General features: G+C 31.7%; 1 protein-coding gene across 4 annotated transcripts in view; it reads left to right on the forward strand.

The window, feature by feature from the left end:
- The window catches only part of LOC118201073 (protein unc-13 homolog D-like), a 117,602-nt gene that overhangs the window by 50,382 nt on the left and 49,857 nt on the right, over positions 1-17,363 (forward strand). For all 4 annotated transcript variants that reach the window (XR_015042622.1, XM_085822111.1, XM_085822109.1 and 1 more), the window contains exon 8: positions 14,113-14,182. Coding sequence is in view for 3 of the 4 variants with exons in the window: in XM_085822111.1 (XP_085678237.1) it covers positions 14,113-14,182 (70 nt within the window). In the remaining variant the exon portion in view is untranslated. The remainder of the gene's footprint in view (positions 1-14,112; positions 14,183-17,363) is intronic.

Below are 17,363 nucleotides of genomic sequence, written 5' to 3' on the forward strand. Positions count from 1 at the left end.
GTGGCCGAGCGGTAAACTCGCTGAACACTGGTAGTTCGGTCCGAGGTTCGAATCCCTCCAACGGGCTGGCTGCATTTATGTTTTCGTGGTTTTCCCCATGTGTAAAGCCAGTTTCCCTTAGAAAGTCCTCCATGAAGGCATCCCTTCCCTTAGGCAGATAGCCCTAGTGTGCCATAATTAAATACACCACCACACAACCAAATGTTTTGCATTGCATTACAATGCATCTTTTCATTATTCAATAACCACTCGGAGAACCGCTTGTATTCCAAAGATAAGCATGTGTACTCAATCGTCCTGCATGTTCTTCAAATTTGTCTTCTTGTGATTTTTTTCTTTCCCAAAAACTAAAGTTGCCTCTCAAAGGAAAGTTTTTTGACATTGAAGAGACAAAAGGAGTATGACATCTACTTTTAGACTTTTAGAGGCATGTCAAAAACAGATTTCTACAAGCCTTCTCTTCCATTACATGTTGTGCATTCAGACAAAAAGTTGGATCAGTGTAAGTTCTATAATGTACTTTTATTACACTCTGATTACTTTATTAACATACAGTGAATATATACTAAACCTTTTACTTCACCTTCTGTAATTTGTAATTTTTGACGAAATTGTTGACGGAGCTAGGACTTAGAAGATAAGTCAAATTAAATATTTCGATAATCCAATAAATTCAAGGTCGAAGTTTCAATATAATATATTTAACAATATATTTAACAATAAATTTATTTTATTTTCGGAGGGAGGGGAATTTTTTTCAGTTTTGTCCATTATGTTAAGTCTTCGATTCTTTATTTTTTCCGTAAAAGCGAAAATCTTATGCATAGCTTCAAATTAAAATTTAATAATATACAGGGTGGTTATAATTAAAGTTCCACTTTGAAACGGTCATAAAAGGAAAACTACTGGATCAAATGTTATCAAATTTGGTAACCGTGTAAAGGAGGTCATGGGAATTTATTTTCCGCGAAAAAAAGAAAGTTCAAAACCTCACCACCAGGGGGGAAATGACGCTGTATGCAATATTGTTATACGAAATATGGGTCAGAATCTAATTTAACCTTTTGTTACATGGGTTTAATATGTTGTATATTCTTAAGAAACTTTGAGGTAAGCAAATTACCATTTAAAGGCATTAAATTCGATAAAAGTCCAGTGCGCCATCCGTGTTAGTGAGAAATTCGTCCGTGAAAACCACGAATTAGCGATTAGAAAAAGTGAGGTCGCAAATCACTCGCACGAGTGCATACATAATGGAAATCTTTTTTTTACAGATAAGTAATTTGTAATTTTTGAAGCCTGAATTCGGCCCTAAAACATGAAGATACTGATTCAAAACGCTTGTAATTGATTTGGGCCAAAGAAATCCCTCATGTTATCTACCTAGTTCCATTGCTTTCTCCTACTGCATTCGATTGCATAGCAGTCATTCCTCACCGTTTGGTATGGAATGACAGCTAGTTTTGTAACTAAACCATTTTTCTCTGAAGAGCAGTCGACAGCTGGACCACTGTGATTGCAGCTCACTTAGAGTCAATGTTAAAATGTTTCGTGATACATGAACTGCAGTAACGTGGCATTTTAGATACTACGATTTTTATGCAGGGCTGGGCCCCACCTCACATATGTCGCACAGTTACTCACATATGTCGCAGCATTTCACGAATGAACGTCTTATAGGCCGACACTTCTTCCCACCAGACCTACCTCATCCTCTGTGACTTTTGGCTATGGGGTTATCTCAAAAGCACTGTTTATGGAGATAATCTAAACAATTTGGCAGAAATGAAAAATGTGATACACCGACATGTCCGTAACATTCCTCCTGATATGCTAAGAGCTGCTGTTGAAAATGCAGTAACAGGATTTAACTTGCTTTCAGAAAATGCTGGACGCTACATTGAACATGCTTTGAAACACGTTTCTGAAACGATTAAACACATTTTAAACAGATGTTTTCATGTCTTATTCTTTTTAAAATATTGCATACAGTGCCATTTGTCCCCTGGTGGTGAGTTTTTGAACTCTTTTTTCCCGCAGAAAATAAATTCCCATGACCTTCTTTACACGATTCCCAAGTTCGATAACATTTGGTCCGGTAGTTTTCCTTTTATGACCATTTCAAAGTTGAACTTTAATTATAACCACCATGTAAATTAAACTTTAAAAGTTTGACAGTTTGTTTCAAGTTTCAGCTTTAAAAATATATATATAAATTTAAATTTTTATATTAATCCTCTTAGAAAGAATGTTTTAAAAAGCTAATTTTTCTCTCGCGTTATAGATTGTATAAAAAACATAATCTTTAATATGATTTAGATTGTTTCAGCCGATATAAGAATCGGGTTACTCGGTGGTACAGAATAAACCCTGCTGGACTGTTTTATTTCTTTGTCATTTAGCAAAAATCTTTTAATTAAAATATTTATCCTTTGGACTTCGCTTTAAACTTTATTTATAGTTAAAATGACTAGAATTTGAAAAACTGTCTTCAGCTGAAACGCAATTCATGTAACTGATATTTTAAAAAATTGACAAGAATGCAAAATTTATGGAAGTCTAGCAATCGAAAAATCTTAATTTTCTTGTGTGAGCACTGAAAATAACTGTAGAAGCAAAGAAGAAAATTAGAGAGAAAAGTAAGCAAAAATTTGCAGGAAAATTTGGCTGTCAGATGTACCAAGATGTTTCAAAAAGTTGGAAGCTTTTGAATATACTTTCAGGATACTTCAGAGAGTTTAGGTGTTCAAAGAAAAAACACTTGGACGTGTACACCAGCAAATACCATCAATTGAGCTTGTGGTTAACAGAAAAGACAAAAATGATATCATTGCAGATTAAAGTGAAGAGCGACTGGTTTTAGACTATATGGTTGTATAAATTTAAATTATGTTATAGAACATCATATCGTATCATATACAGAGAATTCCATGATTTCTTAGTCGAATTATTTGAAGATTCAGGAGTTTATCCAGTGATGTATGTGGATGTCACCTAAAGACATATTTTTTTTCCTCCTGATGAAACAGCGACCGAGCGGTAAAGTCGCTGAACACTGGTAGTTCGGCTGCATGAAAGTCCTCCACGAAGGCATCCCTCTCCTTAGGCAGATAGCCCCAATGTGCTTTTTGTAATTAAATAAACCAAAACCTCTCGATGAAACCAGTCTTTCCTTTCATCTCATACCTTCAAAATGCTTAGCCTCTAAAGACTGATAAAGGCTCTGACCAAATACTGATGAAATGGATTGAAATGGATTATGAAGTTACGGCAAAGCAGGGCTATCTGCCTAAAAGGAAGGATGCCTTTGTGAAGAACTTTCTAAGGGAAACCAGCTGGCATACACGTTACACATGAGAAAATCCAAGCAAATGCCCATGCAACCAGCCCGTTTACCGGAATTTGAACCCCAGAGTGATCTACCAGTGTACAGCGACTTTACTTTATGAAATGGAAGACGATAACTTTATTTAAAATGATTGTCAAAAATACCAAGATGTTTCGAAAAGTTGGATGCTTTTTAATATGCTTGCAGAATGCCTAAAGGAAAAGAGCAAGAATGAAGCAGGATGCCTGAAGAAAAAGAGAAGAAAAAAAACTTTTTGCGTAAAATTTAGTATTTGTATTTTTTTTAAATATAGTATAAATATAGTATATAATATAGTATTTTTAATAAAATATAGTATAAAGAAAACTATTTGAAAAAAAAATAAAATAAACGATGCACCTTTGATTTAAACTACGCAGTTTGAATGAGTTAAGAGAAATTTTTAAAACAGTTATTCGAACGAAACCATGGAACTTAAACTATTAAAACGAAATTCGAAAAAGAAAACAATTGCTTAAAATTAATAACAATTATAATTAAAAATGTAATATAAAGAACATTATTTGAAAGAAGGAACGATTGGGTCTTTTTTCCCTCTCACGCACTATGTAGAAATGGAAATGAAAATAGGTTGCCACATATTAAGAAGTTCATCAAGTGAACTAATTTTATCGCAAACTGAATAAAAAGCACCAACATAAATTGTTAAATTTATCCGTAAATTTTGCACCAAATTTTACAAAATTTAATTTTTAACCATAATTTGAGTCGTAGAATCGAAATATAGAAAAAAATTGGTATGTTAATTCAGAAAAAGTCTGATTTCGTGTCAAAATAACTATGTTAGAGTAGCTATATATAAATCTAATATATATCTTAAGTCGCGCTTTCGAGACGTGAAGAATGCAATTTGAATTTTGTCAATCGACCCAGTAGAATGAGAGATATAGAACTGTCCCCCCCCCTTTTTTTTTTGAGCAGTTTACAATGAGTAAAAATATATCAAAATAACTTGTAGGGAAATAAATTTAAAAAATCCGTGGTTATTTTTGAAGAAAAATTTTTATTTTTACATTAAAAAAAAAAAAATCATGCTATTATTTTGCTTCTTTTTTGTTTATTTGTTTGCTTGCAAAATCATAGATGACATCTTAGAAATATACTTGATTGCCCCATTCTCTGTAATATAGTATAGACGCACTTCATAAATGTAAAATAAATTAAATTTTTATAGTTCTCCCCTCTAGCTAATCTACTGTGAACATTCAAAGTAATTTCTTCAGTCTTTAAATGACATTCTGCTATGTTTTTATTCCAAAATTTTCTGTTAATTTATTGCTTATGCTTTAATAATGACTAAAAATTCCATCATTAAATGTATATGGAATTATCTGAAAGCAAAAGCATTTATTTACATACCCATGCTCTCAATAAATACTTTTTGCGAACATTTCTTCCTTTCCCGTACCTTTTTTCCCCTTCTTTTTCCATGCAAGCTAAACCAAAAGCTGGTTAATTTAATGGCGAAAGGAAGCGAAGATGAATTAAAATCAAAACTGCTTTTTCTTTAATTCCCAGTGGTTTGGGTTGGTTTATATGATTATGGAAAGCCTCCAGGGTTAAATGCCTAAGAGGAGGGATGCCTTCGTGGAGGGCTTGCTAAGGGAAACTGGCTCGTATACACGTTACACATGGGGAAAACACCCATGCAGCCAGCCCGTTCATGGGATTGAAACCTCGGACCAAACTACTAGTGTTCAATGACTTTACCGATCGACCGCTGCTGGGCCTCTTAAGTACCAGAACCCATTTATGTATTATGCTGTTTTTTATGGACACTGTAATAGCTAGTAACATAATAAAATGTTAAAATCAGAACAAAATTAAGGTCTCTTAAATTATTCAGTTACCTATTTTATACTTAAAATTATACGAAATTTATATAATTATACAAAATTTGGCTTTTATAACTGCAGTGTGTTTTGTTGCATTAACATTATTTTGTATTAATATTTTCATAATAAAACGAAACTTCTTTAATTTTTTTAAAGGTTAAAAATTATTTTTTAAGCAAATTATACCATGGCTTGTGGGTCCCCAAAAACACAATGGGAAATGAAGCAACCATGCAGTGTTCTTTATTATCCACAACGGGAGTTTCGCCTCTGCCGAAGGCTCATTGTTGCCGACTTTTGGTAGTCTTTCATTTACATAGTGGTAAAGAAAATACTGAACCTAGAAATATCCTCATAACTTGAGAGAGCTATCAGATGAAGAAGACGGATGCCTTCATGGAGGACTTTTATAGAGGTATAACATCTGAAAAGTCGTCTGAATCACTGTCGCAAGATTCCGTTTCTTCTGAATCGGAATCAGAATCGCTTCTGCCAGTTTGAATTATTAATTCATCCACTATCCCTTCTAGAAGTTCGCCCTTGTCCCAATAAGAATTTTCGAGTTTTTCTTCGTGGTTGTAGTGCGCCTGTCATTCTTGAGAAGTGACTTTATCCAAAGCTTTTTGTTTTAAATTTTTCAAATTTTCCAAGCTTATGTCCCCAGTCACATTCCTTTCCCTGATCAGTCTTTTAACTGATAACTAAACATATTCAATTGTTTTTAGATCACAGTGGTAAGGAGGGAGACGCACAACATGATGCCCATTTTCTTTTATGATGTTTTCAATTTTATAGATTACTTTTTTAGGACGATTGCATTATATTAAGTTAAACAGTTCCACATTTCGCATTTTGAGATCGAAGCATATCATCTTCTTCATCAGCCAATTTACCATTGTTGCTTTGTAGCATATTTCGTGAGTGTCAGATCTTCAATTTTTGTGTGATACGGGGCATTATCCATGCATACCACACTTTGGGGTCGTAAATTTCAAAGAAGCTTTTCCAACACCCATTCTTCAAAATTTTCATAGTTCATTTGCCCATGGTAACCCCCCACTTTGAGCTGTTGCTTCATATACAAGTTGGGCACCTGGAATAAATCCTGCAGAAGAACCAGCATGGACAATAATCAGTCTATTTTTTTAACAGGCATTTATCTGTGCGCCCAAAACCGTATCAGGCTGCCTACATTTCTTAAAAGTTAAATTGCTGTCAATCCATGTTTCATCAATGTAAACAATGTGGCATTCACTTGCCCTGAGTTTCTTCATTTCACGTAAATAATTGTTCCTCCAAAATACAATGTGAAGGTCTTTTGATAAGAATTTTTCTTTTGTTAACACATTTCTTCCAGCAAAAATTCATTGAACGCAAAACTTTGCACAAAAGAGTCTTTTTGCACGGGAAGTCTATTTTTTGCCTCAAGACAGGCAGTAATTTCCACACAGATAGCACTTTCTTTTCTTTGATGTAAAAGTCTTGTATCGCCTGCTGTATAACGCATTTGCCAAAATTGTCAATTTCGCACTTATGATTAGCAGGGCTTTTACGTTTCTTTCCAGGTGTATTTAGAAGTTTATTTTCACCCATTGTTGAAACTTCATGCTTAATTTTTTTAATTGTATACTCCAATACTCCAGTAGCTTGCGATGTTCTTTTCAAAGCTTGAGGAAGAGGAACTACTAAAGAGTTCGCCGAAGCTTCAGAAGCGCAAAATTCTGCAACATTGTACACGATTTGATGTGCCTGAGACTTGACCTTTCTTAAACTGGAAGGCCATTTAAAAAACTGGTGGTTAACAAAGCACTATGAAAATCAATCTAAATAGAAGCAAATTTGAACAAATACCAGTACAAAAGATATAACAGCAAGAATAAAAATAGCTAATAGTAATAATATAAGGCTTAAGAAAAGATGCGTGCAGCTGGAATGAAACCAAGAAAACGAATGATAAACTCTTTTCCCTTCAGCCAACAGTCGCCAAAAACAAAATAACAATAAAGCAACTCTTGGTTTGTCCCTATTTGAAATATACTAGCCCTATTGCTGTAGTGACTGCCATCCGCCAGACACCGTGGTGGGAGCTGTAAACTGATATGCTCTTAAGTCATATTCTGTTTCCAGGCTGGGCTACAGTGTTAAATAATGGGATTTTTCCTTGCTGTTTAACTTTTACTGTTCATCTACATTTTAATTTCATTATTATTTAACTGTGTAAGATCTGTCTATTAAGCTGCAACATATATCCATCCATGTTGACATTTTTTAATGCAGTTTATTAGACTTTTGTTTTTAATTTCCTTTTTAGAAATCCCTTTCATCTTTTTTTTCCTTGTGCACTTTTGTTTCTTTTTTTATATTAATATGGCAGTTAAAACTTGTCTGAGGAAGAAATTATTATTATATTGCAATATGTTTTTATTTCATGACAACCTTTTGCAAAATTATTATTATATAGGAAAACCAACTTTCTTTTTCGAAAAAAAAAAAAAAAAAAAAAACAGAATGGCTATTAATTTTGTTTTGGCATTTTGCATTGAAAAATTTAAATGTCAGCTCGCTTTTCAAATTGTTGCCACCAAATATTAAAATATTATATTTAAAGAAATTAAATAATTAAGATTCTACACAAATGTATGTATGTTTCTTGCATTGTGATAAAACAATGGTACCTACAGCCATCAAATTTTAAATAACGTAATCTTCCACCAAATATGAGCATGTGGAAGCCCTAATTTTTAATTTCAATCTTGTTTTATTATTGATTTTGTATTTTGTAACACTTCAGCGAATTTTTGATTAACAAACTCAATGATTTCAAAGCAAGCAAAAGCAAAAAAAAAAAAAAAAATCTCCAGCGTGCAAGACTGTGTATCAAAAAATTATAAAGATATGCTCATTTTAAAATCTTTTTGAGATATTGCTGAATTGAATTTTATGGTTTAAGTGAAAAGAACATTTAATAAATAAAGTTAACACATAAAAGGTTAAAAAAAAGTCCCTTTGGGCGTAATGTAAAATCTGAAAGCTTACAGGTTTTTATTTTTTTTAATCCAAAGTGGCTTTGTCCCTGAAGGACTCGTTTTCGTTTTACGTCGATTCGCTACAAATTGCAAATCCCTTTTCAAACTGTTGCCACAAATTAGTAATCAGTTACGAATATGGGCATGTGGATGACCAAATTTGGATTTTGTTTTATTATTTGTTTTCTATTTTGTAAAACTTTAACGAATTTTTGATTAACAAACTCGAGAATTTCAAAGCGAGCAATGGCAAGGTTGTACAGAAAAAATCATTTTATCTCTGGCGCACGAGTCTCTGTATCGGAAATTCTATAGATATGCTCAGTATTTCAAAATATCAAGGTATTTCTCCAAATGACCTCTCGCTGCACTGCAGTTCTATTGCACTCTGAACACCCAGATGTCGTATGCTTTTCTAGAGAACATGGTTTGAAGAATTTCATCAATAAGCACTATTATTTTGGATGTTGTAAAGTGGTGTAGTAAGTTGGTAGCATTTGACTTGTCAGTTTGTTGTTCTTATATTCACTAGTAATCCTTTGATTCTGCAATGATTCAAATCAGTGAATGTGTAAAACACTCTATGGTATGAATTGCATGAGAATGAAACTGGGAGAATTTAAAAGTGGAAAATAAATCCAACTTTAATGTTGTGTATATAAGATTAAGTAAAATTAAATAATATTAAATAAAGATTAAATGAAGGTGGATCAATTATTTTATTGTTTTATTTTACAACACAACTCTGTGCAACAATAAGCAGTGAAGTTAAGAAATAAACTCATGAAATTATTCAAAAACATCACTACACATTATGTATACTGTGTGTACTGTTTTGGACAAAAACATTGTTAAACATTGATTAGCAGAGTACATCTAAACCACACACATTTTTTGCCCTTTACCTTTGTTGAACATAGAAAATGCCATGGTTTGCAAAACAAATATTTATTACAGAGCAATATGCAGAGTTACATGCAGAGAAATACAAGCAGAGAGGGAAAATCTTTACAGAGGTCATATATATAACTTTACAACAGATCAGGGATTAACAAATCATAAACAAGACACAGTAAAACAACCAATCAAAAATAACATAAAGTACTTTTAACCAGTAAAAATGTGATTACAAATATCTCAACACTCCCCCTTAATTGCACATTATAGAAAAGATAGAAGAATTACACAATTTTTAAACAGCTCAATGATAACAGTTCATAGAATTTTGCTTTGGACAGAGCTTGGATTTAACATATCTGCAATTTGTAAACCTGGTTGTACATATTCAATTTTAATATTATTTTCTTTAACAGTCTCACGAGTAAACTTTAATTTTAAATCTATATGTTTCAACCTACCTGAAAAGTTTTCATTAACAGTACTTTTAATACATCACTAGTTAGCTTCAAAAATATAAACATTTTTAACACTGGAAATTTCATTTACATTTTTTATCCATAAAATACCTTGAATGCCTTTGCATAAAGCAATTATTTCAGCTTCTGTTGATGAAAGGTGGACAGTTTGAAAACATTATAAAGTAACCAGTATTTGATTTCCTATCTTGAGTATCTCCCCCCTCCAAATCTGCATCTATATACAAACATAAGTTTGCGTTTTCCAAATCACCCTTTTTGTATGTCAATTTTAAATTTAAAGTGTTTTTCAAATACCTAAGAATCCTCTTTAGAGCACACCAGACAACATCAGTAGGATGCTCCTGCAGTTAGCTTAAGCAATTTACCGCAAATAAAATATCTGGTCTTGTGATATATGCTAAGTAAAGTAAAGATCCAATTAATTCTTTGTATGGGCCATGAAATGCATTTCCTTTCTGAAAATCAGCTGCAGTAGATTTTGGTTCAATGGGAGTTTAGGCTGCTTTACAATCAGACATTTTTAATTTATCAAGTAATTTTTCAGTATATGATTTCTGATCTAAATATAAACAACCGGACTCGAACTTCAATCTAATGTCTAAAAATTCTGAGACACTTTCAGATTTTGACATTTGAAATTCTTTTGATAACAATGATATTATAATATTTGTTTCTTTTTACATCTGAACCTGCAATTAATAAGTCATCTACATAAAGAGCCATAATACTTTCTTACAATTTAGATTTCTGATGAAAATACATTGTTCAGAGTCCAGTTGCTTAAAATCTAATTTAATAACAAAATTAAGAAATTTCTGATACCATTGTCGAGGAGACTGTTTAAGATCATATAAACTCTTTTTTAAGTTTACATTTCTTACCACTCATATCATCATATCCTTTTGGCTGGTCCATGTAGATGGTTTCATCTAACTTACCGTTCAAGAGATCCGTCTTGACATCTAAAGTAAAAGTTTGCAAACCTTCATTATTAATAATTACATAATTACCAGGATTAAACGTAAAGAACACATACTAATTACTGGAGAAAATGTGTCTGTACAGTCTATGCCTTCCTTTTACATGAAGCCACAAGCAACAAGTCTGGCTTTATAAGTTCCATCTCGTTTTTTACATAGGATCCATTGGCAGGAAATAGCTCTTTTATCAGGGGGTAAACTTTGTAGATCCCAGATGTTGTTATCTTCCATAGATTTCATTTCCTTGTCCATAGCTCTTTTCCATAGTTCTTGTTCTACTTGTGATAGATTTACAATATCTTCAAATGTCAGAGTGGCTTGTTGTGCAACCATTACTTGGTAAATCTCAGGATTAGAACACCTAACTGGTTGTTTCTTTTCTCTTGTAGATTTTCTTTGTTCCGCGTTTAATTCGCCATTATCAGTGTCTGAAATTGATTTGTCTTCATTTTTAACGTCATCATTGTCATTTTCACTCAAATCAGAACTATCGGGAATGTATTTTTTATTTTCTACTTTCTTCTTTTCTTCATTAAATTTAACATTTCTGGAAATGATGCCACATGTTTCTGGAATCATTAAACGATATCCCATTGTGAATAACTTAAACATATCATTCTGACAGATTTTTCATCTAGTTTCTTTCTTTGCAATGGTGGCATAAGAGTATAAGCATCACAGCCAAATATCTGCATTTTTGTCAAATCAGGATTTTCACCATATTTCAGAGAATAAGGAACATGATTGTCAATCGAACTATTTGGGAGTCGATTATTTATATAAGCAGCTGTAAGTACTGCTTCACCCCAAAGGCATTTTGGTAAATTTGCCTCAAGTATCATTGCTCTAGCTTTTTCCAGTACATTTCTATTTGCTCTTTCAGCAACACCATTTAGAAAAGATGTATAGGGAGGTGCAGGATCTATTTTTACACCTGCTCTATTAGAAACATGATAAAGTTCTTCACTGACATATTCTTTGGCATTGTCACAATGCAGTTTTGTGACAGTTGGATTCAATTTAAAAAATAGCTTAAGTTCATCAACAATGTCACTTTTTTTCTTTTGAGCAGTCTTATTTCCATAAATCGCGAGTAGTCATCAGTTGTAATCATGAAATAATTTCCCCCATGGAATGTTTGAGGTTCTATTAGAACACATATATCAGTGTGTATAGTTATAAGCGCTTTGGATTCTTTCCTATAGGCAAAGCACTTTGTTTGACACAAACACATATTTCATAAAAAGTTTCTTTTGCAGGAAGATTCATTAGTTTTAATTTTTGATCACATCAGTGTCCTAATCTTCTGTGCCATAAATAATCATTCTTTACTGCTAAAGATGTGAATAGGTTTGGTGAAAAATCACTAAAATTTTGCCCGCATTTGTCCAAATCTAAAACTTTTGTTTTTGTTTTCAATGTAAACTATGTATTTAATTTTTAAAAATTACGCTCAAATCTGCTTCTTCAATATTTTTGACAGAAATTAATTGTCCGTTTAATTTTGGAACATAAAGAGCATCTTTCAACATTATTTCAACACCATTCTTAGTTTTGCCGTAAATATCACCAATTCCTTCTACTTCTAAAACCGCCGATTTAGACGTGCACTTAACAGTTCCAGTCTTAGGCTTAATTGAGGTAAACCATTCCTTGTGAGAAGTTGCACCAGAATCAATAATAAATTGATCATGCACAAGATTTCCAGCCATAAAAGATATTGCAGGTGATGCATACTTGATTGAATTTGCCTGCTTTTTAGAATTATCAAAACTTTCACTTTTGAAATGACCAGTTTTTCCATAGCTATGACAGACGAAGTTCTTTTTTCTACAGAATTTAACAGAATGTCCTTTTCTTTTACAATAAGTACAAAACAGCTCTTTACGAGCACTAATAAAAACAGAGTTGTCCATATTTGGTTTAGAATACTTATTTTAACTTTTATAATCAAACATAAGAGATTCACAATCAGTAAGTCTGCTTGTAACAAAATCCAAACTCAAATTATCACTTGGTTGATTTTCTAGTGATGCCTTAACATTTTTATATTCCTTTGGCAAAGACATTAAAATGTAAATAATAATATCAAAGTCACTTACTTCAGATCCAGAGACGCGTAGATTACTAACCAAGTTCATTATGTAGTCGATATGTTGTCTCATTGACAGATCTTTAGATTTTTTTATGGTAGCTAAAAGTTTACGCATTAAAATTTGACTCACTGCTCCTTTAGCACTATACATAGCTTAGAGTTTCTTCCATATTTTACATGCCGTGTCTTCACGTTGAAGAGAAGCAATAATATTATCACTTAAAAGTGCAAGTTTTAAGGCATAAGCCTTTTTTTTTTTATTTCAAAACATCTGCAGTTTTGTCCGCAATTGTTTCTGTTTCTAAAAATGTATCCATTTCCTTTGCAGTAAATACCGCTTGAACTCTTCGACACCAAACAGCAAAGTTATTAACGCTATCAAATGGCACGACACCAAAAGCTTCCCTTTCACTTCCGGTTGAAAAAGCCATCATTCACAAAAAACCAAAACAAAATCATGTGAACGATAAATTATGGCACTGGCATAGAAGGTTCAATTAGAAAAAATATCAGTGCATTTTAATTTTTGACGAACCATGCTCTGCTGTTGAACATAGAAAATGCATTGGTTTGCAAAACAAATATTTATTACAGAGCATTACGCAGAGTTACATGCAGAGAAATACAAGCATAGAGGGAATGTTTACAGAGGTAATTTATATAACTTTACAACAGATCATGGTTTAACAAATCATAAACAAGTCACAATAAAACACCCAATCAAAAATAACATAAAGAATGGGATTAAGTTTCAGAATAATTCGGACGTGAACGAAAGCTAATGAATGTGTCGGGCGTGACAGAAAGCTGTACTTACTTTTAACCAGTAAGAATACGATTATATATATCTCAACAACCTTGTCTAATATAAGATTTTTGAATTATATCTCATGTTTACTACAGTATAGTCAGCCACAAAAACTTGTTACTTGAATATAAAACTGTTAGATATCTATTTGCAAAACTGAAAAGTAGCACAAAATTTTAAAGCTGGGGGATTGCATGTTGGTACTTTATACTCAGCCTCTTTACAAATTTATGTTTGAAGATTTATTTTGCTTGCACAAAACAGTATGTAAATTTGAAATGTGAAGTATAATTTTCCAAACATGTCGTTAGAATTGAATAAAATATTTATGATATACATGAAAAAGTAACATTGCTTAAAAAATGCTGTGTCAGTATTTGCAGAATATTAGCTGTGTATAAAGTATATTTTATTACATATATTTGAAATAATTTTTGAAATATAAATTTTAACCTTGCAATATGTTGTTAGAGTGTATTATGTTTTTATACTATGTTACTTTTTTTATTTTGTTGTTTTTATTGTATTATCAAAAATTAATCATGTTTTACTGGAGTCCTTATTATTTAAAATATTTCTTAATTTTATTTTGTAATTTTAGTTCCAAAGAAAATGTTCCACATAATCTGTCTAGAAAATATTTTGTTGGTCATGTTGTGCAAGATATAAAGGTGAATATTATTTTACTATCATTTACACTGTGAGATTTAGGAAAGAGAGAATTTTCTTCTGAATACTTACATGAATTTTTTATGAAAATTTTAACTTTTAAAAAATATGAGGTCATAAAAACTAATTCTTATTTGATTGCAAGGATAAGTTTAGCATTGTTTAGATTAATGGCAACTAACTTCTGCACATAGGAGGGCACGATTTAATATCTTCGCCATTTTCAACCAAAAAATAAAAGTTAGATAGTACATACTGAAATAATATTTATTGTGTTTATATTAACTAATTAATTATTATATTATTAGAGAATTACATATATCGACTCTTTCTGTATGATATTCTTAATTTTTGCCATTTTTTTCAGCAGTAAATGAAAGAAAAATTAAAATGGTGACAATGAAAATAAGTACTCTTTATTTTAGAAGTCAAACAAGAACAATCAGTGTTATATTCGTAAATTCTCCAGGATCAGTTAAAAAGTGGTTGGCAAAATGTGGCTCGCGAGCTGAATGTGGGTCTTTGGCTCCATGAATGTGGCTCTTCCACAAAATAGCACATGTGGGCGCGCTCACAACGAAAGCAAACCTTGAAAATAAGCACAAAGCCCATCAAATTTTAGACAAGCATGAAAACATATCTGCCAATGTTATTCCTAGGTGAGTTTTTTTTTGGGGGGGGTACCAATTTCGGCATTTTAATTGCACTGATTATGCAATCTCAAATTATGTTGTCATAGTAATTGCCATATTTCAAATTTTAACTAATGAAATGTTTTGAATTAATATACCATTCAATGGCAGTTTTAACTTGAATGAGAAACCAAATAGCATAAAAATAAAATTTTGTTTCAAAATATCAGGATTTTTAGCTTCTAGACTTTTCAAATTTGAATTTTTTTCCAGTGTCTGAAACAAAAATTTTCCTTGCAACTGAATTTAGGCTGCGTAAAATATATAGACGATGTTTGGGTAGTATATAATGTGAAAAAACTTCAAACTGGAAATGCCTAAAAACCCATTATGTTTTGACATGAAATTTGATTTTTATTTGCTATATCAAGTTAAAATTGCCATTGTACTGATTCTAGTAAGATTTTTACTGATGTATTGATAAATGGGCCATTGTACTGATTTCAGTACAATTGCCCTGACAAGAAGGATACTGATATCCACATTCGATTGTGTCCCCGCCTCAATGTGATGTCTGCTGTTACCTGGTCCTCAATCACTTTGCTATTTCTGGCCCTATTCATTCCTTCTCATAACAACATGGCTACAAAGAAGAGCAAAGAAAAATTGAAAATGAAATCTGCCATGAATTTCAAGCTGAATAGACTGATACTTTCACATTTGTTAGAAACTCAAATGGCCTTCCGACTGTCTTATTTGTCAGGAAAAATTGGCTTATAACAAGAAATCAAATGTAAAGAGACACTGCACAAATAAACATGTGTCATTTTGAACTAAATTTCCTCTCAGTAATGTAAGGAAGAAAGCAGTTGAGGAATTTCAGAACAGTGAAGAAAAATCAATTTTTATATTTAATTACTTGGATGCAATTTTCCAGTAAGGGTAGTATTGCAAGTTTTGTTATTATTCAATAGACTGATAAAAGAGAGAAACCATATACAGGCAGCGAATACATAAAATGTTGTTTTATAAATGCATCTGAAAAGCTATTTTGAGATTTTAAGAACAAAGCGGATATTCTGAAAAAAAAAGAGTTACCATTGCCTGCTGAAACAATGAAAGATAGATGAGTCAAAATATCATCGAATGTAACCAACCAGCAAATCAAAGTTCTTAAATTGGTTTCAGCTTTATTAATAGCAGTTGTCAGATCTTGCAGGGTTCGTACAGTCCTTAAGAGTTCTTAAAAGTCCTTAGATTTTTTGGAATTGATTTTTCGTCCTTAAAAGTCCTTAATATTGGCCAAACTCAGCAGAAGGTTCTTAATTTTAATCATCTGAAATATCTGTCTGTTTTTACGACTGTCATTTTGAGTGTGAATTAGCATTTTGAGAAATATTTTTCGCGATTCATTGCCGTATATATGGTTATCTTTTGAATGGGTTCATGAGTTCTAATTTGTTTCTATTTCTAATATAAATGATGGAATACTAAAGTTTCTAAGCAAGAAGTGAAACATAAGCATTTTGAAATTCATTTTTTCTAATAAAGAGCTTTTAAACTACTTTTCGCTTTTGGGGATGTGAATTCTTTAATTAAACGGTTCTAAATTTGGCGACTTATCAACATTTTGGCTATTTTAAGATCAGGTTTTATAGAAAATTTTTAATTCCGAGATCTGAGAATTTTTCGAAGATTTTTTTTTAAACATCGTAACATTGATTATTTCATTAAAATAATGGTAATATATTGAAATTATATTTAAAAAATAACATTAAACTAAAACATTTTTATTTTTTGCTGTCATATTATAAAGTTTGATTTTGGCAACTTATTATACAAAATTTTGAATCTGAAAAATAAACAATGTATAATGCTGTAAAGCACAATTTACAAAACAGCTCTTAGTAAAAGCAAAATTATCTATGTAATTAATTAAAAATGTCTTTTTTTAAATCTTTTCATAGTAAGAATTTTTTCCATGTAATTGTCTCAGAATATGCATCAGGTTTCTCTATAAAATTAATTTTACACTTTTTTTCCTCCTCCTTTTTTTTTTTTTTTTTTTCCAAAAATATTTGTCTTTTTGCTGTTACAGAATTGGTAGGGATAATTTTTCTTTGGGATTTTAGACATTGCAGCTTAGAAGGAGTTGAAGAGAAAATTTATAGACCCACGATTCTAGATGATTCGAGAAATATGTGACAAAACGAAAAATGTCTCCATGGTATCAACATGTAGTGGATGTATTTTACAGAAAGTTTGCAATGAATTTCTTACTTTTTGGGGAACGTCTAGAAGAACAATGAAAATATAATATTTGATTGTTTTACTTCTGATACTAGAATCTTAACATGTTTATCTTCCCTTAATTTTCTCTACTTTTCATTTGACTCAAGCATGGAAAATATCAAAATTGCTTCTAATCTTATGACATGGGCAGGCATTGTAGAAAGGAATTTTTTTATTAATAAGGAAATTGAAAACTTACAGTTTAAAAGATTCATCTAATATGTCTTAATTCATTATACACATAGCTGGCTCTAGGTAT

Source organism: Stegodyphus dumicola, chromosome 8 (assembly GCF_044657685.1).
Source record: "Stegodyphus dumicola isolate Sdum_Otavi_A_Nest chromosome 8, ASM4465768v1".
NCBI classification, from domain to species: Eukaryota; Metazoa; Arthropoda; class Arachnida; order Araneae; family Eresidae; genus Stegodyphus; species Stegodyphus dumicola.